At 38.1% G+C, this 26,376-nt stretch overlaps 3 protein-coding genes across 4 annotated transcripts; 1 reads left to right on the top strand and 2 right to left on the bottom strand.

Annotated features, from left to right (window-relative positions):
• Nucleotides 1-288: 288 nt before the first annotated feature.
• On the bottom strand, nt 289-7,736 carry tia1l (cytotoxic granule-associated RNA binding protein 1, like). 2 transcript variants are annotated; one of them, XM_067439062.1, is made up of 11 exons: nt 7,528-7,736; nt 6,729-6,825; nt 6,220-6,318; nt 5,155-5,209; nt 4,949-5,036; nt 4,784-4,859; nt 2,887-2,995; nt 2,648-2,746; nt 2,331-2,415; nt 2,120-2,255; nt 289-2,027 (listed from the first exon to the last, which is right to left on the bottom strand). In XM_067439062.1, the coding sequence occupies exons 1-11, from the start codon at nt 7,560-7,562 to the stop codon at nt 1,875-1,877; spliced, it is 1,032 nt and encodes a 343-aa protein (XP_067295163.1). In that variant the 5' UTR covers nt 7,563-7,736; the 3' UTR covers nt 289-1,874. The 2 variants fall into 2 exon arrangements, with proteins under 2 accessions (XP_067295163.1, XP_067295164.1); XM_067439063.1 differs by having other exon boundaries at nt 289-2,024.
• A 1,114-nt stretch (nt 7,737-8,850) lies between these two features.
• Nucleotides 8,851-21,927, top strand: dgcr8 (DGCR8 microprocessor complex subunit). The gene is made up of 14 exons (XM_067439058.1): nt 8,851-9,006; nt 9,550-10,546; nt 10,877-11,039; nt 14,106-14,248; nt 14,385-14,718; nt 14,810-15,007; nt 15,093-15,194; nt 16,521-16,619; nt 16,749-16,831; nt 16,930-17,030; nt 17,163-17,269; nt 19,330-19,457; nt 19,564-19,677; nt 19,863-21,927. Exons 2-14 carry the CDS (start codon nt 9,860-9,862, stop codon nt 19,944-19,946), a joined length of 2,343 nt encoding a protein of 780 aa, XP_067295159.1. The 5' UTR covers nt 8,851-9,006; nt 9,550-9,859; the 3' UTR covers nt 19,947-21,927.
• A 1-nt stretch (nt 21,928) lies between these two features.
• trmt2a (tRNA methyltransferase 2 homolog A) lies at nt 21,929-26,327 on the bottom strand. The gene is made up of 12 exons (XM_067439059.1): nt 26,174-26,327; nt 25,084-25,721; nt 24,794-24,902; nt 24,186-24,367; nt 23,904-24,018; nt 23,674-23,789; nt 23,491-23,602; nt 23,215-23,337; nt 23,036-23,111; nt 22,842-22,958; nt 22,669-22,765; nt 21,929-22,310 (listed from the first exon to the last, which is right to left on the bottom strand). The coding sequence occupies exons 2-12, from the start codon at nt 25,713-25,715 to the stop codon at nt 22,145-22,147; spliced, it is 1,845 nt and encodes a 614-aa protein (XP_067295160.1). The 5' UTR covers nt 25,716-25,721; nt 26,174-26,327; the 3' UTR covers nt 21,929-22,144.
• Nucleotides 26,328-26,376: the final 49 nt, after the last annotated feature.

The following is a 26,376-nucleotide window of genomic DNA, read 5'->3' as shown; positions in this document are numbered from 1 at the left end:
AAAGGAGGCAGCAATCATTCATTACCAATTTTATATATTATATTAAACAGAACATTATATTTTCTCAGTCAGAATTTAATGTTTTAAAAACATGACCAGAACACCTTTTCCTAATTTGCCATTATTGTATTCTACATGATGTATTCTCTCACTTGAGTAAAAGGACCAAATCTTAGCACACTCTCCCCCAACTGATCCGTCATCTTTCACAAAAAGCATCATGAAGCACACAACTGAAAAGAAATACTGGTGAATAATATTTCATTGAACACTCCAGACAACTGAAAGTAGTTTTGAATGGTTATTATTAAGTGTTTTTACACATGAAAGAGTAAATAGAACAACATTAGATGGAAGCATATAATCGGGGCGTTTTAAAAATAACAATAAACCTCTCTAGCTTTTTACAAATTAAAAAAAAAAATCCCAGTTAGAGAGAAAAAAAAGTGACATTAAATAACTATGTTGATAAATTTACATGACAAAGAAGAAAAATTAAAGGAAAAAAAAGGCAGTTGCTCATTTTCAATCTATTTTTTAGCATGACTCAGTTTTGGGCCCAGTAAGAAAAAAAGAATTACAGGAGGAGGGGAAAACACTGTCCAGGAAAATAGGTGTTGTGAGCAACTCGAGCGTGCGGCTGAAACCCAGGATTGCATTTCTTCACCTTTTCATATTACACCTCTCGAAAACACTGACATTACAATCACCGGTTCAATACAGCAAGATGGAAGCATGCAAGATCTTGCTTCATTGTTGTCAATGTCTTTGGCTTGTAAATTCAACAGTGACTCTTGAGGGTGAAGTATGGGGAGAAAGCAGTGAAAAAAAAAAAAAAAAAAAAAAACCTCAGCAACTCTAATGAACACCTTTTTATGGATTTCACAAGAGATTGTAACAAGAACAGAGCTCAGAATGTCCATGCAACATTATTACATTACAGATGTTCAACAAACCCTGAATTTACAAGATTTAAAGAAATAATTCACAACCTCATTTTACACAGAATTACAAAAATCTTTACAAAGATGCTACAGCACTGCCGTTCCCGCCGATTAGCCGCTGTGCTGTCACACCCTCAACTGATCCGAGCAAACGTGATTTTGTAAAAACATGAAACAAAACGTTTTAAAAATTGAGCTAACAATCCCATGTTACAAAATGAATAGTCTAACGTTTAAACTGAACAAAAAGGAAGCATGTTTTCTGCATCTCTGTGTTAATACAACTTGTTAAAAGCTTTAGTAATTGTGTCCAAAACTTTATCAAGAAGTTCCTGAAACCTCACGTATTCAAGGCCACGGAATAATCTCCTCTATATATTCAGAATACCTTTTATCATTAGGCGTCACGAGATAAAATATTTTATATTTGATTAACAGGATCACAAGTCTCAATTCTTGAAAGCTTTTTTGTAAAAATATAATATAAAGCATAGCCGTACTGATAGAACAAAAATTTAAAGATATTCGTGAACAAATCAGGTTTAGACAAGAACTCCATACAAAGAATACAGTATATTAGACCTCAAACGTTCTACACCGTTTGAGGTGAGCTAAATTAAGCCTGCAGATTCAACACATTGAAAAGACATTCCATCTGTTGCAAAACTAGACAATTGAAGTCCCCGAAATGCAGTATTTTTAAAAGAAAATCTGACCAAAGAAAAAAAAAAATATTCCTGGGGCCTAAAACAAAAAAAGACAAAGACAGGATTCCTTCCAAGTTAATGGTCTGAGTATAATGTACAGTGGGCTGAATGCAGCCCTTTCAACAACCCCTGAACCGGTGTAATGGTGAGTCCCATTGGGCAGATGCCACACTGAAGTGGGGTTTAATGATCGGACTGAGGGATTAGTCAGCCACATATGTACTTATTTATATCCCTGCTGATTCCAGGCCTGCCCATAGACGCCGTAAGTTGGCATCTGCCAGCCGTTAGGCATATACTGACCCATCTGCTGACCGTTGCCGTATGACTGACCCCACTGTCCGTAAGGTTGGGCCGCATAGGTGGGTTTATTCTGCTGTGGACAAGACGAAACCGTACGTGAGTTTACAGGAGTGTGCAATAGGGCAGAGGAAAAACATGTTTCTGAGAGGTGTAGAAAAGGGGTACCTGGGGCATTTGCATCTGTTGCATGGATCTCATATCAGCGGTTTCTTTTCCCCAGTAGCACTTCACAGTGTGGCCCTCAATGCAGGTCCCATTTACAGACACTATGGCATGGGCGGCACCCTCATGAGAATCAAATCTGAAAAACATGCAAAATTGTCACGTATATGCATAGGGGAAGGATTTCAAGTCTTAGAGTAGTGATATGACGCACCTCACAAATGAGTAGCCTTTCTCTGGGAAAACCCTGATCTCCATTATCTGGCCGAATGGAGAGAATGTCTGTCTCATCAGCTGATCTACAGTGGATGAGGAAAAATGCATTCAAACGTCATACTGACTCCATATAAGATCTGCATTATATTGAAATGCATTTAAAAGGTTCACCTATATTTTTATCTAGCCCCGCATAAAGACCTTTAAATTGAATGACACACTAAAACGGTGCGCAAAACTTTTGATTAGGTCTTAATTAAGAGATCATATAAAAATAAAAATAAACATTTACAACATTTAGACATCTGTACAAACCTGAAAGGCCAGAAGCAATGCCACCACAATACACAGTGCAGTTGCTAGGACTCGACTGGTTCAGAACCTCCTCATAGGACAAGTGTTTGCTGCTGGATGCTTCATATAAAAAAGATAGAGAACATTTTAGACTAGAATAAACATGACATGATTAAAAAAGCTACTTAGTTCCATAATAGATGGTCAAGAAATTAGAGACTAAAGAAACTGTCAAATTATAAAGGTTTAAACTGATTTACCTTCATTGTTTGATTTGGGAGCTGATGGCTTCCTCGTGGCCCAGTTTGTTCTGATCTGTCTTCCTCCAAGCCATTGGCCATTCATTTGCTGAATAGCACTTTCTGCATCCTATGAATTAAAACAAAACCAATCAAACTTGTCAATAACAAAAAGCCATAAAGCACAAAGTTACATTCATATTAACCTATTGGAGCTGAGATTAATTTTGGCACTTAGCCTCTTGAACTGCAACCCCATTTGAGCCCACACAATGAAAATTACATTCTTGAACTCAAATGGTTGTCTTTGTGCATAGTTGTGGTATCCTTTGAAAAAAGACAATTTGAGCTATATTTAATTATTTAATGTATATATAAAAAAATTACATTTAAAAGTTATAGAAGCTGAAGTAAATTGGTATGAAAATGTTTTTTTTTTTAACTTTTAATCATTAGAAAATATGGCTGCTGCACAAAACAGTGGGCTCAAATCAACAAGTCTAAAGAACTTCTGTTTCTAGTTTAAGGGTGATAAAAAAAAAAGTTCACACTATGACTAGTGCCTTTTCTAAAAACATCCACATGGATCTTCTGCCCTCATAACAAAATGATCGGAGGGCTAGAGAAAGCCATTACAGTTACTTTGACATACACAACCGCTGGAAGATCATCACACATCAACCAGGATCTTATTAATTGCTTATTCAATGTACTTTAAATGTGGTGTTAATACAAAGAAGATCTTATGTTTAGTAAAAATAAATTGTTTGGAGGACCTTCAGTTGTTTGGACCCTTGGTTAATTACAACTCAAACAACTAGCCTACCTAATCCATTGCATGGCTTGAAGACATTAACACATTAAGAATACATCACGCTTGCTTCAAAACGACTTTTTTTAGGGGGAGAAACATGATATTCGATTAGCATCGCTGCTCCATAAATAATCATGCTACATAAACAGCCGTCCATAATCATAAAACACATGGAAGATAAACATCACGCATGTGGTCGGAATCTTTCTTTCCTTTATGCTACTCTGACTTCTATGGCTATATTAATGGCGGTATTACCGTCCAGCAAAATATGTTTCGTTGTTGGAATCATCATCATCGCATTGGCTAAAGGCCAAAGTATTTCACTTCTTACGCGTACGGGAGGTTCAGCATACATAGCATGACGCAAACTTCGTCATCAGAAAAGTATGTGCATACTGAATGTGTCAAAAGAAATATTTTGCAAAGCTGTGCACATTCATGTTATTAAAAATAATAATAATGAAGTACACTTTTGGCTTAAAGGTTCTATTCCAAGATTTTACCACAAAGACAGTGGATGGCTGATTACAGATTAAATGACTGCCTAGTCCTCTCAAAAGATGTCCAAAACTGATGCCGCTTTGATAATATGAACAAAAATTACACTATTATGGAGAAAAGGAAAAAAACTTGAGACGGGATCATAAATTAAATTATACACATTAAACTATTAGTTTGTAAATTGTAATGTATACTGTACACTATCATATGGTTTTACAACTTATACGGTGTTCAGATTGCATAACTTCTTGAACAATGATGGAAGGCAGCTTGTTTAGAAAAAAATCTGAGGTAAACAATGGATCTCAATATTTTACTGATTTAAATGCTTTTGCGGTCAAAAAAGTGCTGTGGGATGTTTTCCATTGGACTCTTGTCATGGACAGTTTACCCAATTGTGACAAACACAATTCATTTTATATCACCGGTATGAAGTTCGTTTTGATTTTGCATCAAAAAGACACTATATTGACATGAACACCTAAATTATGTATAATTGTTAACCATAGTGTATATAGTAAATGTAAAGGTCAAAGTGACGTCAAGCCCAAGGTCGGACTATTGCACTTCAACAGGTTAACGAATAACATGAACACTTACCCATTTATTAATGAAGGAGATGAAACCGTATCCTTTAGATTTGCCTGTGGCCAGGTCCTTCACCACGCGGGCATCACTGCACCAAAATAATCAGAATGTTAAGACAATCCAGCTCTAATGAGTTTTAAATAACACTTGAATTACACAATACTATAGTCTCCTTACGATATCTTTCCAAATGGAGCAAAGGCTGCTCTGACATCATCTGTTGAGATTTCTGGACTCAGGTCACCAACAAAGACATGGAAGTGATCTACAATGATGGTTGTAGGGGAAACAGTTAGACAAAAATAAAATCATGCTTCACACATGGATCCATTAACAATATCCAAAGGTCCAAATAAACCCGGTCTCATAAAGAGGACACTTACTGCTTGTGTCTTTCTTCTGACTGCTTGGCATTGAGGCCCAGTTAACTTTCATATCCTATGAGAGAAAGCAGAGTAGAGACCGGGAAGAGTAAGACAAACGTCAGCATAACCCGTCAACTTCATCTTACTTAGCCGCATAAAATGGTGAGCCTCCAAATGCAGAAGAAATGACAACAACAAAAAAACAAACCCTGGTGAACATTCAAGCTCAAAGAAAGAGAGACTATTTAAATAAAAAACTCTGGAATTATTTTCTTGATAGTAAGAGAGTCTAAATAGCAAGAGACTTACAACAGAGTGATATTATCAACTTGTATTACTCTTCAAAAGGTCCTTCATTACCTGTTGAGGATAAAATATTTGCACTGAATATATTTTTGCCAAGGCTTTGCTAAATTTGAAGGCCTGGTACAGGTGTAGATGATAAAGCAAGGCTCTGTGTTAACAGAAATTGAGGGAGAGGAAAAAAAAGGACAACTTTTAGCCAAAAGATGACTAAAAAAAAAAAAAAAGGATGTGCCACGTTCTCACATGCTTTGTGAAGTTTGGAACATGAGAGTAATGACGCACTCCACTGGACAAATGAAGGGTTTTGGTTTGTTGCAAGGACTTTTCTGGGAAAATATTTTTGCTTATAACTACCAATACAGCCGTAAAATTCTCAGCAATATTTAAAATGCATATTACCATGTTAACAAATCCGTAAGCTTTACTTTATGAGCATTTACAATAAACACATGACTAGATTTGACTTGCTTACTGTGCAGTCCCAGATGTGCAGCTTCTTACATTTCTTAAAAAGCCTTTATTTGGCCTGGTCCAAACGGACCAGAAGTCTTTAAAATTAGAATTTTTATTTGTATACTGTAGATAGTTGATGAGATGAAGGAATTTTTAAAAAACCTAAACGTGATGTACCTATAAATACACTATAAATGTGCTAACTAAACATTGTGTCATCCTAGTAAACAGCATTACCATAGTTCTTACACCACATTTGATGGGTGAAGCTTTATTTCGAATCACATCAAGTTTATTTTTGCTGGTTTACAAGATATATCTTACCTTTCCTAAGATCTTCCTGCCGTTCATGGCAGCCAGAGCTGCAGCGGCGTGTCTGTTCTCATAGAACTCCACAAAGCAGTATGGGTCATTTCCAGCCGTCTAAAAAAAAGAAAAAAAAAGACCAAATTAACACATTCAAACACTGCTCTTGGTAAGTTGTAGGTTTCCAAGGATTCCACTCTTTTTTTGATCAGTGAATTTCCATAACCTATCCTGTAACCACAAATGAATTGAAAGAGATTTTTGCAGAATGGTCAGCTGTTAAATCAAATCACAAATAATTTTGTAAACTGATTCATCAATAAAAAACAAAAAAACAAAAACAATTAAAGAGCAATAGCTAGACCTGAAAATAGTAGAATATTAAGCCTTATGGACATATTTGTGGTTAATAAAAATTCAAACTAACATGCAATACTTTTCCATGCCTGAAAAACCACCATTTAAAAATATTGCCCCGTTTTTTTGGACTGTGGGATCCCTGGATTTCAGATGTTCTTTCAACTCACATCAATTATCATTTTACAGCTTTTGCAGGGTCCGATCTGGGAGAACACTTGCAGGATGAGGGCCTCCGTCACGTCCCTGGAGAGGTTCCCGACATACCTAAAAACACAGGAGAGCACAGCCAACTGAGAAACACGGTCAATGCGTTGCGTTTTTCCTCCATCTCCCACGCCAGCAAAACATTCCGCGGGGTTTCATTTCTGCCACGTTTTCAGCGCACGAGAGCGAACAGCTAATGTGATCCAAAAGCTGTATACGAGATATAAACGACGCCTAGCAAATATACTGTATTTTATATACAAGCTTTTACACCAAAGAAACGCCTCATTAAGGCCCTGTGGGGGATATAATAACGTTTAAGCGCTTTTTAGTAGTTAGCTCTATGGGTAACGGAAACCTAGTGCTACCAACGGAACTTGTGTGCTAGCAAAAGCCTCTAACGTTATTGCACTGTAATTACTCACAATGGGGACAGATTAGTTCAGCCATGTGGATATAACTGGATGAATTAAATCAGGGTTAAAGCAAACAGCATATTCATCACCGAGCCCTCTGCTAAGCTCGGTTCCGCTGCCCCAATTTTGTGTTTGTCTAGCCGGCTTGTGCTGCAGACACTGAAAGCATGGGCGTCCATATAACACTTCATATAAATAACACACAATAAATAACAGACTAGTGCTCTTGAGCTGGTTATGTGAAGTTTGACGTGCTGTGCTTGCGACCTGTGCGCCGCTTTAATAAACGTGTTTAAACACGAGTTTGGCTTCGCAAAGCGGCCGACTAAACTACAGCAGCACTTACAATGTCCTGGGCTGATCCTCGTCCATCATCATCATCGTGCTGGTGGGAAAAGGTTGACGCTTTGATTAAAAACTGCTCTGTTTTTAATGTTGGAGTGGATAAAGCCTCTAAGGTTTTAACTTGTTAGTTAACGCGAATTTACTGGAATAACTTCCTCTGACGTTACTCATAAAACGTCATCACATGACGTTGCAAGCGTTCCTCTTCAGCTTCTGCTGTTGTTGTAGAAAGAGACCGCGATTACTGCCCCCTATCAGATCATACGCTGACCCTGGTGACTCATTTCCGCGAATCGGTTCTTTGATTCGGTGATTCATTTACGTTATAACATATCAGACATGGTCTAAAAAAGCAACGTTAAATCGATTAATCTGTATTTAATAATAACAATAATAATAGATTTTATTTATAACGCACTTTTCATTCTGAAGAATCTCAAGTGCTGCATGGGAAAATAGCAAAAATTAATAAAAACAAGTAAAAATATAGAATAATAAAACCAATCAACAAATAAAAGCCTTTCTGAATAGAAAATTCTTCATTTCTGCTTTAAAACGGTCCAGGCTCTGTACTGCTCTCAGCTCACTGGGGAGGTAGTTCCAAAGCCGCAAAAAAAAGAAGAAGAAAAAAAAGGAAAAAAAAGAAGAACGAACATGTATTTGTGATTTCATCTTTATCAATTTAATTTGTTGCAGGGTTGATTCTCATTTGAACATTATTATTCAGTCATTAAAGGGATAGTAAACCCAAACAATAGACATTCTGTCATCATTAACTCATCCATAAGTTGTTCCAAACGTATACATTTATTTTGTTGTCTTGTTGTACACAAAGGAAGATATATTTGGAAGAATTTCTCGCCACTCTCGACTCACCTCCCATAGCCCATAGTATTTTTTCCCTACTAATCAATAGGGGCCGAGATATGCTTGGTTAAACATTCTTTCAAATAACTTTCTTTGTGTAGAGTATGGCAGATTTTAAACAGCGACTCTCTCCAGGTCAACCGATTCATTGAAAAGATTCGAATGAAAAGCACGATTCGTACACGAATTATACATAGATGAAACATATACAGCCATTTTTGCATTTACCACGAAAAAAATTGTAATAGCCATAGGCTAGTTAAACTATAATGTGCTCTCACTGTTCACTGTCACATATGACACAACTGTTAATGTGTTATTTAAGTGACTGTTAATGTTGTGGTGTAGTATTTTATTTCACCATGCCAATAAACAAATATATTGTTTTAAATCTTCCTAAATTGCCATTTAGAAGTATTTGAAGCCCATTTAAGTAAAAATTGACCATGTTGGTCCAATCACATGCACGTTGGCTCCCGTTGAGAGGCGTGTTCACTGTTCTGATGCCGCTCTGCAGTGAAGATGGCGGAGAGAGGAGACGGCCATCTGAAGCCAATAGACAGAGAATGCCTTTGAGTGTATGCGGTCTTCAGTAGAGCGTTTGTGTAGTTAGGTGAGTAAAAGAGAGTAGTATGCCGCAACCTCGCTGATACTTACTCCTGTCGACATTTAGCAGATTCGCGCTCAGTTTAGCTGAAAAGGTTTGATTACCGCACGGCTCCTTACTATGGCTAACACGGACCAACTAATCAAAGCACACCGTAGATCGGTTTCTGCAGAACAAAACAAGAAGCGCGCAGATAATTGTTTTATGACAAGATAATGCGACAGTAAATTGCAGCTTTTTTTTTTCATCTGCTTGTTAAAATGTTACCATATTGCTTTTAGTTACTCATATAGCCGACCAATTAGCAAAGGCCTTTAGGCGTATGGTTCATTGTAATAACTTGCAAATACAGAGTTTATTTGATGAAACTTTTATTGAGCAACAACACATTTTCATTGCGGCATACAAATGCACAATTTGTAGTGTTAATACGATGCTCTGTGGCATATGTATAGCGGGAATTTAAGATGCATCTGAGAAGTTTTCTTAGTTAGATCTGTTTTCTTGGTGCTTTTTGATTTCCACTTGATGTTTTTCTTTTTCTTTCAGGACTGGCAGAAGATCTGGCTTCCCAGGATGGACAGTGTTTAGATATGGTCAACATTTAAGCTGAATGCATTGTGATTTCCAATAATTGAGACAGTGATTTCTAAAAAGCTGTCTACATTAATGAAAAGAACAATGTAGTCAGCTTAGCATATTCAACCACGCACATGAATATTATTAAATAGGTGGCTTGAGTTGTGTAATGTATTCATGCATGATTTAGGGCTGCAACTTTTTAGCTGAATTAGACAGATCCCTTTCCAATCGCATTCTCATATAATTTTTGAAAATAGCTCTTTTAAAGATATTTAACATGGATGTGAATGAGATTTTACCCCCCCTCCCATTGGAGCCACCTGATGCAGTATTGGCAGGGAATGATTACAGTAAAGCACCTCCACCACCTCCCCTGCAAACGTCCAGTGACGCAGAGGAAATGGACGTTAGCTCTGGTGGTGATGGACACCAACACACCCCAGCAGTGGACAGGGACGAACAGCTCCTCCTCAACAAACGCACACTGTCCGTTAGTAGCTGCCCGTCAGATAATCCTGACCCCATGGCGAAGTGCCCTAGAACCGCTCGCCACGCTCCACCAGTTACCAAGTTCTTACCTGATCTAAAACTCCTCAAAGATGTTAAGATCAGGGTCAGTTTCTCTGACAGCAGCAAGAGCAAAGACAGGAAGGTGTTGTACACTGGTTTGGGGCAGGTTAGCAATGAAGAGCAGAGTCTAGAGGGCCTGAATGGCGAATTGCATGATTCTTTAAGTTTGCCGGGCAGCTCATCCATGAGTGGCGGTTCTTTAGGTTTAGTTAGAAACCGCGACGAGATGGAGATGGAGCAGGAGAACAAGGTTGAGTTTGCCGTGCTGGATGACCTTGAAGATTTCAGCGAGAACTTTCTGGAAGTGGAAGACGGAGACCAGAGTGGTTTCTTGTCTCAGATGATAGTTCAGCAGGAGCAAGCACAAGAGGAGGACCTGAGTTACTCCTATGAGGTAAAATGCATGGTATCATTATGACATTTGATTTTGGTCAGTTGCTTTCTGTTCAAATTGAAACATTTCATTATAATGTAGGCTAATTATTGTCATCTAAACCTCTAAATGCCCATCATTCTGAACTTCTACTGAAATGTGTATCTACCACAAATAGAGCACGTGTCTTTCATTCATCAAGAAGAAACCTGGAGTGTAACAAGGTGGTCCTATTGAAGAACATTTGAATTACTGCTCACAAAGTGGGCTTGATTCAAATCGAATTCTCAGCGTACGTTTAGTTGATGACATATCAGTGGCTGCTAGTTTCTTACCCACCTACTCTTCTAGGAGGAGTTTGACAATGATGTAGATGCCCTGCTGGAGGAAGGCATGCCCATGCCTAAGAAGAGGCGTCTGGCTGAAGACAAGTACACCGGAGACAGTGATCACCATTCAGACGGGGAAGCTGGAGTTCAGCCCATGATGACCAAAATTAAGACCGTTCTTAAGAGTGAGCCCTCCAGTCATAAACAATGTTGCTACTCTGTTAAAATGTTAGACTGCATTACTTTTTATTTGACAAGTACCATTGCACACCTGTTGGTAATAGACGGTAGATAGTTGGGAATAGGTGCGTAGGAAAGGATTAGGCTTTCCCTTAACTTTTGAGACTGCATTACTTTAAAATTTATTAACTTTACATTACCCAAAGGTGATGGGTCTTTTCAAACTTTTTTGAGTTTAGTTTAAGTTTGTTTTATGTCCTGATTGTATACTACTTTTTTTTATACTGATTAAAGGGATGGTTCTCCCAAAATTCTATTCTGTAATTTACTCACCCTCAAGTTGTTCCAAACTTATATGAATTTCTTTCTTTTGCTGAACACAAAAGATATTTTGAAGAATATGGGGAACCAAACACTTGATGGGGCCCATTGACTTCCATTGTATGGGGGAAAAAATACCATGGAAGTCAATAGGGTCCATCAACTGTTTGGTTACTGACATTGTACAGAATATCATCATTTGTGTTCAGCAGAACAAAAAAAAATTCATGCAGGTTTGGAACAACTTCATGTAAATGACAGAATTTTAATTTTTGGGTGAACTATCCCTCTTCTCATTTTAAAACTGGAAGACCACATATATGAGGGCAGTTTCAACCAGTTTTGCCATCCAAATACACACAAGAGGATTCATCCAGACCGTGAGACTGCACACCGGTCGTTTGTAGTAACCTGTTCACAGTGAGATGAGATCAAACCTGACTTCAGAAGAAAAATAAGCTGTGAATTGAGGGAGACCCCTCAGATCATTGAGGGTTGCAAATTGTCCCAAGATCTAGCTTAAAATCTTCAAGTATGTGGCCAGCCTTACTTGTTTGCTTTCATCACTTTCGCTTTAATTCTCATGACTCGTTCCCACTCATCGATGGCCCCGATGCTAATTCAACATGTTGAACTGGGCAAACTGCCGCCAACGGGAGAACACAGTGCTAAGACTAGCCCGACAGATGCTCTGCAATGGTTTCCTGTCAGCTTGGTGTGTCCAAGCTGTAATATTTTTGTGAAAACTGATATATATTTTTACTTCAGGATTGTTTTTTTTTCTTCAAAATATCAGCATTTACAGTAAGGAAAATAAGTATTTGAACACCGTTATTTTGCAAGTTCTCCCACTTAGAAATCATGGAGGGGTCTGAAATTGTCATTGTAGGTGCATGTCCACTGTGAGAGACATAATCTAAAATAAATTATTATTTTTCAACAATTTATTTGTATGATAAAGCTGCAAATAAGTATTTGAACACCTGAGAAAATCTTTGTTAATATTTGGTACAGTAGCCTTTGTTTGCAATTACAGAGGTCAAACGGTTCCTGTAGTTTTTCAATAGGTTTGCACACATTGCAGGAGCGATTTTGGACCACCCCTCCACATAGATGTGAGATTTTTTTATCCCCCCCATCTCTAGATCAGTCAGGCTTCTGGCCCATCGCTGAGGAACAAAGAGTTTGTGCTCCCTCCAAAGATTCTCTATTGGGTTTAGGTCTGGAGACTGGCTGGGCCACGCCAGAACCTTGATATGCTTCTTACAGAGCCACTTCTTGGTTATCCTGGCTGTGTGCTTCGGGTCATTGTCATGTTGGAAGACCCAGCCTCAACCCATCAATGCTCTAACTTAGGGAAGGAGGTTGTTCCTCAAAATCTCGCAATACATGGCCCTGGTCATCCTCTCCTTAATACAGTGCAGTCGTCCTGTGCCATGTGCAGAAAAACACCACCAAAGCATGATCCTACCACCCCTTTACTTTACAGTAGAAATGGTGTTCTTGGGATGGTACTCATCATTCTTCAACCTCCAAACACATTTTGTGGAATTATGACCAAAAAGTTCTATTTTGGTCTCATCTGACCACATGACTTTCTACCATGACTCCTCTGGATCATCCAAATGGTCATTGGCAAACTTAAGACGGGCCTGGACATGTGCTGGTTTAAGCAGAGGAACCTTCCTTGCCATGCATGATTTCAAACCATGACGTCTGACTGTATTACAAACAGTAACCTTGGAAACGGTGGTCCCAGCTCTCTTCAGGTCATTGACCAGCTCCTCCTGTGTAGTTCTGGGCTGATTTCTCACCTTACTTAGGATCATTGAGACCCCACGAGATGAGATCTTGCATGGAGCCCCAGTCCAAGGGAGACTGACAGTCATGTTTAGCTTCTTCCATTTTCTAATGATTGCTCCAACAGTGGACCTTTTTTCTCCCAGCTGCTTAGCAATTTCCCCATAGACCTTTCCAGCCTTGTGGAGGTGTACAGTTTTGTCTCTTGCGTCTTTGGACAGCTCTTTGGTCTTGGCCATGTTAGTAGTTGGATTCTTACTGTTGTAAGGGGTGGACAGGTGTCTTTACGCAGCTAACGACCTCAAACAGGTGCATTAATTTAGGATAATAAATGGAGTGGAGGTGGACATTTTAAAGGCAGACTAACAGGTCTTTGAGGGTCAGATTTCTAGCTGATAGGTGTTCAAATACTTATTTGTAGCTGTATCATACAAATAAATAGCTAAAAAATCATATATTGTGATTTTCTGCATTTTTTTTTAGATTATCTCTCACAGTGGACATGCACGTACGATGACAATTTCAGACCCCTCCATGATTGTGGGAGAACTTGCAATATAGCATGGTGTTCAAATACTTATTTTCCTCAATGTATTTGAAATAGAAAATACTTAACATTGTTACAAAAGATTTCCTTCACATATTCAATTTAATCCATCCTCGCTGAGTACAAGTTTTAATCTCTTTTAATAAAAAATGTAATGGTAGTGTATATTCTGTATTAGATAGTAATTTAATTTATGGTCTCTTTTTTATTTTAGTCACTTCCATTATGAATATGTAGTTTCGTTTTTCAGTTATAATGTTTTTGTTTTGTTTTAGTTAACAAATGTTTTAGTTTTTGTTACCAACAGTAATGCTTTTACTGAAATTCAGAACAGAAATCTGCATTGGATTCTGTGTAAGTAATTTATTATTGATTGGTCTATTTTTTGTTTTTGTTTTTTAAGGTCGTGGGCGTCCGCCTACTGAGCCGTTACCCGATGGGTGGATCATGACATTCCATAACTCTGGCATTCCGGTCTACCTCCACCGGGAAACCAGAGTTGTGACCTGGTCTAGACCATACTTCCTTGGAACAGGAAGCATTAGGGTAAATGGTATTCTAAGTCATCTTAGATAATAGACTTTCATGATAGTATTTGTTTTAGTGTATCATTTCTACTTAATTTAAATCATCTTTGCATTCTCATGCACCTCCTTCCCTGTGTTCTACTCACCCCCCTCAGAAACATGACCCACCAACCAGTAGCATTCCCTGCTTGCACTATAAGAAAATGAAGGAACATGAAGTAAGGGAACAAAATGGAGAAGTGACTCCGACAGCAGAGGTGTCTCCAGTGAAATCTGGGGAGGAGGGCATCTTGTCAGAGAGAGCTGATGAGCCTGACTCTACTGCCACTGAAGAGCCGACTAGTAGACCAACATCAGAAGATCCAGATCTTGACATCATGGAGCCAGGAGGCTCTTTAGAGGGGAAGGAGTGCCAAGCCAGTGATACTGCACAGGGAGCGCTGGGCCAGGTCAAAGCCAAGGTGGAGGTCTGCAAAGATGAGTCTATTGGTAAGAGGACGAGGTTTTATTCTCTTCTGTGCATCATTATTTAATGTACTCATAGTTTGTAAACCATATCTTCTCCTGACTTGTTTCCCAGAAATTGAGGAGTTTAGAAGCTACCTAGAGAAGTGCTTTGATTTTGAACAAGTTACCGTGAAGAAGTTTCGCACATGGGCCGAGCGCAGACAGTTCAACAGGGACATGAAGAGGAAGCAGGCTGAGTCTGAGAGGCCCATTCTGCCAGCCAATCAGAAACTTATCACACTGTCTGTTCAAGACGCACCCACAAAGAAAGGTACGAGTCTGAGAGTCCGTACATTTATGAATTGTACAGCACACAGCGTGGCATTTTAACAAAACTGACGATGTTTATATTTCAGAGTTTGTCATTAACCCCAATGGGAAGTCAGAAGTGTGCATTTTACATGAGTATATGCAAAGAGTACTCAAAGTGAGACCAGTTTACAACTTTTTTGAATGTGGTAAGTAGAATGATGCATAAGGCTAAAATGAAAAAAAAATGAATACAATCTGCATATCTGCAGTAGGGGTGGAATAGTTCAAATTATTCACGGTTTGGTTTGTATCAGTTTTAGGATCACGGTTTTGGTTCAGTGTGTGCTACGTTCAGGGTAATTAGGATATTTGTCAAATAAAAATAAACATAGTAAGGACAAATAATCAAACTACAAACAACAGCACAATTGAATACAATAGAGCAAAGATGCCTGTAAAATAAACCGTGCTTTTCAGGTTTTCCAGGCACAGAAATTAAATAATCAAAAATAAAATAACATTGCGTATTATAATCTTCACTGTATAAATTATATAAAGATGAATAATTATTTAAGCTATTCATTCAGGAGCAGTGAGTTATTTCTTAGTTGTTTGATTAACATTAAATCGATTTGCTTCTTTCTCTTTAAGAAACAATGCACAACAGTACATACTGTTATACATGGACACACGTCTTTATCGACTGATTGTTTTACTTAAGACATAACCTACTATGTTACACACCAAGACCCACCAATATTTTTGTGTAAATTTGTCCGTTCAAATGCAAGACTTAGAATAGATCTCAATACTTGCGCACTGCGACGATTCCGCATGCGTGAGTTCTTTCACATCTTGCTCTTAATTGTGTGAAAGGACAAGGCTTAAATGAGTTTAATTTTTAAACAGGTCTCACCTGTGTTCACGTGCTATCAACTCCCGGTGATGACAGCGCAAATGACTGCACGAGTCACGTTTAAGCATAGGCCGCTCGCATACAAGAGTGACTGTTTTGTCCACGCTTTTTGATCATTGCTGTTGTAATGTTTCGGAAAGCAATAATGTATATCCATCGAGAGAAACATACATTAACCTAACTCTGTCTGTGTTGTTTTAATGCGTTATTTTAAATCATATTGTAGATGTGTCATCAGATTTGAAATTAACTGTGGTGCAAGTGCGTACTGAACTGTGTGGAGAACTGTATGGTTAGAATTTTTTTTTTTTTTATACAGAGAACCGTTCCACCCCTAATCTACAGTTTAATTAGCAGTTATGCTAATGAAATGCCACTTGGCAGAAAATGGGTTGTGATTTTTATCATTTCACTTGAACGTTGTTATAATGCTGTTGTAAAAGCAATAAACTACTTACGGCCATGCCACACAGTTTGGTTAAAGAGATTTTGGCTTGACATTGCCATTTTCTTCTACAATCATGGTGAAATCACTGTAATGCATGGACCTTTGTGGTCTTTTAATAATTTTTTTAATGAAATATAAAAGTCTTGATGTAATATTTTCTTTGCACAGAAAACCCAAGTGAACCCTTCGGAGCCTCAGTCATTATAGATGGTGTTACATATGGCACAGGAACAGCAAGTAGTAAAAAACTTGCCAAGAATAAAGCTGGTACCTTCTCCCCCCTCATCATTTAAATCCTTAACTTTAGCCAGAATACATTTGCTTGATGAATGGACTACTTTAAGCATTTATTTTACTGGAGAACAGTTATTCATACTGTTGTTCTCTTTTGGACAGCTCGAGCAACACTGGAGATCCTCATACCTGACTTTGTGAAGCAGACGTCTGAGGAGAAGCCCATAGAGGGGGATGAACTGGAGGTACTGCTCTTCTTTCTGAATGAAGACATTTTATCTTTGGTCGAAGTTCTTTTCTTTGTGGTACTTATGGCTGTTTATTTCCTTCTCCCATCCCACAGTATTTTAATCATATCAGTATTGAAGATTCAAGGGTGTACGAGCTGACAAACAAAGCAGGTTTACTCTCACCATATCAGATCCTTCATGAGTGCCTTAAGAGGTATGTTAGGATCTAGAGTTTCCCATTTGATTAAACACATCTGTTGATACAGCTAGCCAGTCTGTGGGTTTTTGAAATATCCTCACGTCTGATTGAAAAGCAACTGAAGATCTGTTGGTGTCTGTTTCATAGAAACCATGGCATGGGTGACACCAGCATCAAGTTTGAGGTGATTCCAGGAAAGAACCAGAAGAGTGAATATGTCATGACTTGTGGGAAGCACACTGTACGCGGCTGGTGTGAGTATCCATGCTTGTGTATAACTGTACACCCAAAGCGCTTTACACTCATGTCAGGGATCTCTCCTCAACCACCACCAGTTACTAATGTGAAACCAGACTTCATTCGCCTCAACTGAAAGCATATTTATACTGAATCGTTCCCTATTAAATATATAGTGTGCTATGTGCCTTTCACAATGTAGAAACTAGTAAATGTGTGAACTGACCAATTTAAGCCGCAACTTCAGCAGTTAGGGGGTGGGCTTTAGATTCTAGAGAGCATTTGATTGGACAGAAGGTTTGATGAAAAGGTGAAGTCTGCGATGATGTCATCAAAATCTGTGCTTTATTTTAACAGAAGTGAGAGACTGTAAGTTTTGAATGCCTATGAGTCTCCTAAATGCAAATTTTGTCATTGGGTGCGTTTACATGCACACCAGTAAGCTGATAACTCCAAAAAAATCACCTTATTGAAATAACCAGTTTTCCCCGTTTACATGCAAACCAGTAAACGGACAACGCAAGTTAACCGCGTTTACATGACTATTTATTAACCGGGTTATTTCCTTGTAGTGCCCTCAACAAAAAAAAGTCCATATATCTGACTCTTGAGTTTTTCAAATGTTACGTCAGTTGTGATGTTAAATAAAGCATGCACCGTGTCAGCTGGAGATTTACGCCTCATATTATCCTTTATGCAGTTATGCAGCGTTCTGACTGAACCTCTTCTAGGCTAATTCTGCTGCATGAGAAAAGAGAACACCTCTTTACAATTTTCTGGGTCTTAAACGAGTCTGCGTTTGTGATATATGTCCTTATTTCATGCAAAACGCTAGCTCGCTCTGTCTGGATGCATTTAAATCTTCTCTAAGTTTGCGTTTTTGTCACGTTTCACACATGCGCACTTCAATAAGCCGACAGAAAGCAGGTTAATGCGTTTACATGCAGCGCGAAATCTAAGAGGCAAAAAACTACCTGTCCCGACCGGTTTATGCTTGTGGCGTTTATGACATTACTCCGATAAAAGAAAACGGGTTACCACGTTTACATGACCATGTTCATTGTCGGCTTATTAGACATAATCGGCTTAAGAACGTGCATGTAAACGCCTGCATTGTTTTGGAACACAACAGCTTTTTCATAACTTTAAGGCTAACATAGGTATAGTAAAAGCTAAAAAACTATTTTGACTTCAGTGGTCCTTTAAGCCACGTAAAGAAAATTGACAGAGGGACTGCAAGAGTTGACAGAAATGTCACTGTCCCAATTAGGCCAGTGGTGCTTCGTCATGAAAGTTTATCATTTGCATGCATTTTTAAGCCTCGCTAACTTAAACATTCAAGTGCAAAAAAAAGACGCTGTGTGCCCAGAAAGCTGCGTCTGATAGCACACAAAAACTGAATTTAGCTCTTATGTCTTCACGTACATGAATGGACAATTTCACGCACAATTTTCAAAATACCGTTTTAGCGAGCATACGAGCAAACATACGTAAACAGTTGCAAATACTGAATGCAATATACTGGATCCGTACATTGTCTTAAAGTTTTAATGTTAAGCAAACAACAAGACTCAAAAAATCACTTAATCTTTCTTGACTGAATCACTTTAAGTATTCATCTATATGTTATTTATGCAGTGGAGACTATGCAGTGTTTTATATTTTAATTACTTTATTAATTTCACAATATGTATCTAACTACTTTTAGATCTATCTGATTAACCTGAAAAGTACTTTAATTGGTCTGTTTTAGATTAAAATTAATTAATAATAGTTAATTTGTTTGTGCTATTGTTTTATTGGCTCTTTTATTATAGACTGTTTACTTGTCTTGAACAGTGTTTGAAATGTTATCTTTTATATTGATCTTTTGATTAGCTTTGTTCTGGCAAGTAAAAAAACAAAATTAGCCCTTGGCGACTTGAGCTTCAGTGTGTCCGTAGAGGTTTGTTTAAAGTACTCAAGTGAAAAAAACAACGTTTCACAACACTAGACTTCTGAAATGAGCGTTGATCCACTCTGCAGGTTATTCACATCACAAGCTACATATCTAATACTGTTAACTTGTTGACTGCAGGTAAAAATAAGAGGGTTGGAAAGCAGCTGGCGTCACAGAAGATTCTCCAGATGCTCCATCCTCACGTGAAGAACTGGGGCTCTCTGCTGCGCATGTACGGCAGAGAAAGCAACAAGATGGTAAAAAAGGTCAGCACTATCTTCATTAAATCATACTCTGCATTGTAAATTAGTTCATAAGGGGAATTTGATTTTGAATGTGATTTGTAATGTTGAATTCTTGTATCATCTTCAGGAGAATTCGGATAAGAGTGTGATTGAGCTTCAGCAGTATGCCAAAAAGAACAAGCCAAACCTCCACATCCTCAACAAACTACGAGAGGAGATGATGAAACTGGCTCGAGATAGGGTACAGCTGCAAATATATGACCTCTTCCAGCCAAGTCTTGCACTTTAAATAAAAGTTGGCCAAAAATTAAAAACATCCTGTTCGGATGAGTTGAGCCATTGCAGGCGACCAAAATAAATCCAGTAAAGTGACAGCTAAAAAGCTGTTTTAGTGTTCACTAATTTGTCTTTTTACATTTGTTTCAGGAGGATGCAAGAAAGAAGCCGAAGATGACTATAATGGAGTCTGCTCAACCTGGCAGTGAACCGCTGTGTACTGTTGACGTCTAGCAAACCCTCAACCAAGCAAGCAGATAGCACTGACCAATGGTAAAAGTTCTATAACAAAAGGTCATCGCATTACTGACTTATGCATTACTTTAAAGTGCAAAATGGCAATACTAGTTACATTTCTATCAGATTTTTGAACTCTATTCCCAGTCCAATTATTGCCCATAATGAATGGGTTCAGTTAGAGTTGTAAACATGCACAGGGAAGGTAGAATGAGCATTAAATACCTCCAGATGCACTTCTGCACCTGAAAGTGCACAAATAATGATGGCTGTTGACAATAATGCCTATATGAAAAATCGTTAAAAAAATGTATGTCAAGTATTACAGATGCTTTTAAATTTGTGGCTTTTAGATGTTAATAAAATTTTTGATTTTCCCTTCTTAAATGGCAAATAAATTCATTTCATATTTACTGCGGAACTACAAACTTCACACAAGATTATCTCGGTACTCTTTACTGATGCGTTTTACAGACACGCCTGTCATTTTACAAAGAAAGGTTTCTTTGTCAGCTTCTGTGGCATGCAGAGTTGTTCATTCAGTGCACGTGATCTTTTATCTGGAAAATAGTTAATAATGACTTCAAGTGTGTGGGTTTTCTTTAGTGGCCATGTCTAGTTCTTAATGGCATGTGAATCATTTAAATGTTGTATTTCTAAAGCATTTCATATGCACACTTACCTTCCAACTGCTGTTAAGAAATGCACTAATGTTGGAACGATTTCCTTGTGTGAAATGAACAAGCCTTTTGTTTTCATTTTAATTAAGGGGTGATGCATACCAATGGTCAACTTGACCAGTTGCTCTACTTGTTCAGAAAGCACGGCAGAGAAAACACAAGCACAAGTGTTTGAGGTACTGTAGTAGAGGAAGACATCAGGGATATAAGATGCTTGTGTACACTTTTTTTTTTTTTGTTCGTTACATTTTCGTTAAGCTTTAATATAATCTAACTCTTGCATTAGATACCGGTTGGTAATCTTCAGTAGGAAAAAATGGTATATGTTGCCTTAGTTTGTACCCCTTTCATCGATGGTACCTTGTTTCAAAAGGGAAACGCCTCACTTAAATCTGCATTTGTGATGCTATACGTTATGTATTTGTGGAGTGACGCTTGCTTTATGCATTGATATTTTAGGGAAAATGCCTTCTACGCATGTGCTGTTTTGCGTTTGTATTAAACGATTCTGTATGGTTTTGTGGACATTTTGCTGAGGTGATTGTGCTTGTTTTATTCAGATATTGTCACACTGTATTATAGTTTGACCCATATTCATCATTTCAGAAGGCAGTCTACCTAAAAGAAAGGTGGTGACTATACGTTGAAGAAACCAGACCATGTCATTGTATTCAATAGCTTGAAGAGCAGTGTGAACCAAAGCTTTAAGTCTTATGCATTATGGAATATTGCTGCATAGCTATTCATAAAATATCTAAACATACATGGAATTATTAAATAAAATAAAAATGCAATAACTGCTGGAATAAAATGGTCCCTGTTTGAAGAAAACCACGACTTCCCTGAAACTATTAGGGGAGACAGAAAAAATATTTGGGCGTTACGATATGACTGGAAGGTCAAAGTCTGTTTCACTAAGTGAATCAGGTTTTCTTGGGACAGCGGCTAAACTGCAGTGCACTGTCATTGAATTTAGTGTTTTAGTTTGTGTGCTTCTGAATGTTAACTGTTTGTGAAGGCACTTTTCCTGTTTTTCATGAGCACAAGGCTTCTGCCATACTAAGTGCTTAGAGAATATGCTTTCCCAATAAACGTCTGGGGTGTTACGACTTGTCCTGTCAGTCTTGCCAAGTGTGTATTAGTTTTATGAAGAAATGTGTGCTTTTTTTAAATGCGCTATCACTGAAGGGGTAACGGATGATTTAGCTGCAAGTAACGCTGCCTAAAAAAACTTATTTTAATGTGACATGATCGCTGATACAGTGATTTGTTTATGCAAATAAATTGATGACCAGAAACTGATGTCTTGTGCTATTTTTGACTGGGTTGTTTTAATGATAAACAAAAGAGAAGGGAAACTTATACAAAAGCACAGTAATGGTTTGAGCACTGAGTTAAGTCCGTTAAAATCAGGAAAGAAAAAAAACACATTTGGAATACCCCCACCCCCCCAACACTACCATTCAGGAGTTTAAAACAGATGATGCCGTGGTAGGTGGTGAGGACAGCAGAGCTTCAGGTCTCTGTGGTCTGACTGTCAGTATTGGAGCTGCTGTAGTCCACTCTTTCAAACAGCAGGATGTTTTCACAGTGCATGGTCTGAGGGAAGAGGTCAACAGCCATAGCTCTCACTGGCCGGAATGGTGCTCCTCGCACACGGTTAGAAGGAGCTCTACAGAGACTGAACAAAACATATTTATTTAAACAGTAGGCTCCGATGTGCTTATTCCACTCTAGGTATTAAAGTTGAATAGGTCAACCTGAAAACATTTAGCCAGTTTTCTTAATGCAAATTTCTGGTCTTATTGTGCTAGGGGAAGACGTTTATTTTAATAAAACAAAAAACAAAAGTTAAGTTCCGAGGCTTATGTCACAAATCCCTCTCATATTTGAACTTCCACTCAAACCACCTCCATTCTAATGTGTAATACCCATATTTAACAATTCAATCAATGTACGATAGATTTGATGTCCCTGCCCAGAATTTGTTCTTGTTATATATGTTCAGTTTGTTGAATTTAAACTGAAAATAAACTTACTCAATAAAATTGTTCATTGCTGCTTTGGCATTGCAGGCAACATAGATGAGTCTCTTCAAATGCTCTGCTCTTCTGATTGCTAGAATAACTTTGGAATCTAGTAAGAGTGAGAACATCGTTCAGAACTTAAACACCAAGCAGTAATATCAATATACTATGAGAACTTTACATACGTAGCCCTGCTCTCGGTGGATCAACGATTGCTGTGACGTTGTGGGATACCACAGCATTAAGAACAGTGGAGAACACATCTTCAGCCTTCCCACAGTGGAATTCCACATTAGTCAAGCCTGAAAATGTACATTTAAAGTCTGAGTAGATCATGGGATATGGAAAGTAAAACAGGACAACTGTCACTCTGGCTTACCATTGGCTTCAGCATTAGCCTTAGCATCTTCCACTGCCTCCTGGCACAACTCAATGCCAATCACCTTCTTCACCCTCTGTTAACGACAACACAGAATTTGGTATTTTTTTAAGGTGGCTAACTGTTGTTCTAAGAACAGTTTTTTTATTGACTCCTATTCTTAGAAGCAAATGCCACACTTTTGCCAAAGAGATGCCGATGGTTCCTGTTCCACAGCACACATCCAGCACAGTGCTGTCCTGGTCCAGTTGAGCCCATTCACCCACAGCAGAGTACAGAACCTCAGCAGCAGGTGTGTTTGTCTGGCAGTATAAAAAATTATAATAATATTACAGGACATTTAAAATGAAGATCGATATTAATAACCTGAATCACATGATTGCTTAAAGGTTGTCAGATGCTTTTTAACTATCGTAGTATTAAATCAAGAATTTATACGACTTCTGAAGGTTCACCTGGAAGAATGAGTGAGGAGAAATGCGAAATTTTAGTCCGAGAAGTTCTTCGTAAATGCATTCTTCTCCGGTCACATGTTCACACGGCAGGTCCTCCGTACCCGCAGATGTCCTGGGTTGTAGCAAAGTAATAATTAATGTAAAGTCCTCAAAATCTAAATTAATCTCATTCGAGGGGCTTACCTTTGTCCCATTCTCACAAAGTACAAAGATGTGATGCCGCTTTCTTTTCCTTGTCCTTCGGTAAAATACTGACGCAGGTTTCGTTTCAGTTCCTCGAGTTCTTCTTCTTGGAGTTTCTAGATTATTAAAGAATAAAATAATATTCATTAACTCAGCAGTAACAATAGTTTCACGGTTTGTAAAATGCATAACGTCTAAAAAGGACACAAAAATAACTACTGAATTATTGCCTGCGGATTGAAGAAAGCAATGGCCATTGTTTGCTTTATCCTGCTTGTTCGTACTGTCAGTTGCCGCCAATGACCCTCATACGTCTCTGGACTGTATACTGCATATGGAGTTGTCCTGTTTAAGATAACACAAAACACTTAATAAATATAAATAAATACATGCATGATGGTTAATGCAGACTTATCCTGGAATTTAAACACCTTTTCAAAACAAATTTCACAGATAGGCCCATGAATATAGTTAGATTTAGATGCACATTTATCAACAGTTAATTGATTCACCTGATGAACTGCTGGAACTCCTTCACAACCCTCTTGGCCTCAGAAGACACATGGGTGGTTTCTGATGGACTCACAACTGCACAGGATCCTCCTTTATACTTACCCAAACGAAAGCCCACAGTCTTATCCTCTCCATCTGCTCCCACTCCAATCACAAACTCACACTTATTCCTGTACTCCGTCTGCAAATATAGGGTCTTCATTGGACAGTGATAAATCACACAGCCATACTATTTCTGTAACCATAGATTTTGAGAAATGGATGATACAAGTATACAGAGTTTAATAACCTTAAAAGTTACATTAAATGAAGCAGAACGTATTAAAAAGGCACCGGCAAACTGTAACCTACCACAGCAACAATACAGCAGCTAAAACACTGTCCATTAGGATCTGTACATCAGCAAAATACAAGTAGCCTACTATCATTATTAAAAAAAACGATCTGGGCTATGTTATTGAGCCCTGACAATTACTGACAGGAATGTTAAACATTTGACACTTCTGAATGCCATTGAATAATTCTCATATGGAGTACAGTGGTAATACCATGAGTGTATGATATTTCTTTAATTGAATATGAGCATGTGAGTATGCAGATGATTTACCTGCACAGGTGATGGTCTTATGGCCTCGAGTGGGCAGCACATTTTGTTGTATTTCTCTTTTTGAACGAAAAGCCAGGGAAGCATGGCTTTGTTGTTGTTGCCAATTTCTCTAAGATCAAGGAAGATAGTTGTATTGAAGAAATGTTTACTGAGCAAAGTAATTTTCTATACCACCAGAAGCTCATGTATGAAATATATGGGTGGCAATGTCATGTAGCTGATCAATTTCGGCTATTTCTAAAAACATATCTGGAAGCCATTCATGCATATGCAGACCCATCAGAAAATACCTGGTCAGTTTCTGGAGAACACCTTCAACTTCTTTCTCTTTCCTCTTCAGCTGTTCTTCATAAGGCACGTTCCACAAGGGTGTCACAGCATTGGCAATCTGGATATTGAGAGGCTCTTCCTCATCATCTTCTACCTCCTGGCAACCCAAAGCACGTTTTGCACCGGGTGGGCCAGCTTCCGTTTCCTCCTCTTGCTTCCTCTTCTTGAGGATGGGATCAGCTTTAGGTTTGGCCAGCCGTACACTCAGCACTTTACTCTTCCATTGCATGCCGTGCACTGCCTTCATGGCCTTGTCTCTTTCCTCCTGGTTTTTAAAAGTGACAAAGGCAAACATCTGTCTGCTAAACAGCTTGATTTTGTGAGGATTGATCCCATGCTTGTTGAGGAACTTCTTCAGGTCATTAAAACCAATGTACTTGGGCAGGTTTTGAATCTCAACTTTAAAGATCTCTGAGGTAAAGAGATCTCCTTTGATGTAACGGTACACACCACTGGCTGCACCCTCTCCTTCTCCTTCTGCTTCTGCTGGCTGATTCTCTTGTTTTTTCTCCTCCATCGGGTCATCTGGTTCCTTCTCTGTGCTTGGTAAAGAACCAGCTGGATCATTCTTGTCAATAGCAACATCTGTCATTTTGTTCTGCATGAAATGCCAAAAGAAACATATTATTAAACCTTCAATTTCAAGAATCAGTTTCAGCAGTGTTCTGCAATCTGTCTTGCTATAATTCACTTGAAAGAGTAACTGACAAAAATTTAAGACATCATATTAACTGAGAAACTACATTAAATTTTTGTACTTAAATATATATATATATATTTGTATGTAAATATTTTCTCACACAGCAGGACCATTGAAAATTAAGAAGAAATAGTGAACAGTTACAGGATATACACAAGATATACACATTCCTTTATACATGTAACGTTACATTTTAACATTCCCAAAAATGAATTGCCATTAACTAATGGACAGAATAAGGCTACAAGGCAAAAAAAAAAAGAAGCAGCTTGTATTTTTAGGACAACTAAATGCAAAGCAAATGGTAAGTAAAGTTATTTCGGATATTTCTTTATATCGTCTGAACAAACCTGCGCTGTTATTATTCAGTGTTCTTCACTATGAATCGAGGCACTCTAAAAACACAGAGCACTTTATACATACATGCAAGCTGCCATCTTTAACACAGAAACACGTGTCAAAAGCAGCGTATTGTGGGAACACCGGTCAAGGTCTTTAAAATAACAAGTACTTTTAAGATATATTTTTTTTAAATATACGAATTATTTTTTAA

This window comes from Pseudorasbora parva, chromosome 3 (genome assembly GCF_024679245.1).
Source record: "Pseudorasbora parva isolate DD20220531a chromosome 3, ASM2467924v1, whole genome shotgun sequence".
NCBI lineage: Eukaryota > Metazoa > Chordata > Actinopteri > Cypriniformes > Gobionidae > Pseudorasbora > Pseudorasbora parva.
The sequence above is the reverse complement of the archived record's forward strand: the minus strand, read 5'-3'. Positions and strand labels throughout refer to the sequence as shown.

Bases quoted from the DNA above. Each gene is read 5' to 3' on its own strand.
- tia1l (XM_067439062.1), bottom strand. From the start codon at position 7,562: ATGATGATGATGGACGAGGATCAGCCCAGGACATT. The intron at 5,210-6,219 runs GTAAGATATATC...TTTCTCTCATAG, and splicing joins GCAGGAAGATCTTAGGAAAG to GATATGAAAGTTAACTGGGC. The intron at 2,416-2,647 runs GTTTGTACAGAT...CATCCACTGTAG, and splicing joins CATTGCTTCTGGCCTTTCAG to ATCAGCTGATGAGACAGACA.
- trmt2a (XM_067439059.1), bottom strand. From the start codon at position 25,715: ATGACAGATGTTGCTATTGACAAGAATGATCCAGCTGGTTCTTTACCA. The intron at 22,766-22,841 runs GTATGTAAAGTT...CACTCTTACTAG, and splicing joins TCCACCGAGAGCAGGGCTAC to ATTCCAAAGTTATTCTAGCA. The intron at 22,311-22,668 runs GTAAGTTTATTT...TGTTTTGTTCAG, and splicing joins GCAATGAACAATTTTATTGA to TCTCTGTAGAGCTCCTTCTA.
- dgcr8 (XM_067439058.1), top strand. From the start codon at position 9,860: ATGGATGTGAATGAGATTTTACCCCCCCTCCCATTGGAGCCACCTGAT. The intron at 15,195-16,520 runs GTAAGTAGAATG...TTCTTTGCACAG, and splicing joins TTACAACTTTTTTGAATGTG to AAAACCCAAGTGAACCCTTC. The intron at 19,458-19,563 runs GTCAGCACTATC...TATCATCTTCAG, and splicing joins GCAACAAGATGGTAAAAAAG to GAGAATTCGGATAAGAGTGT.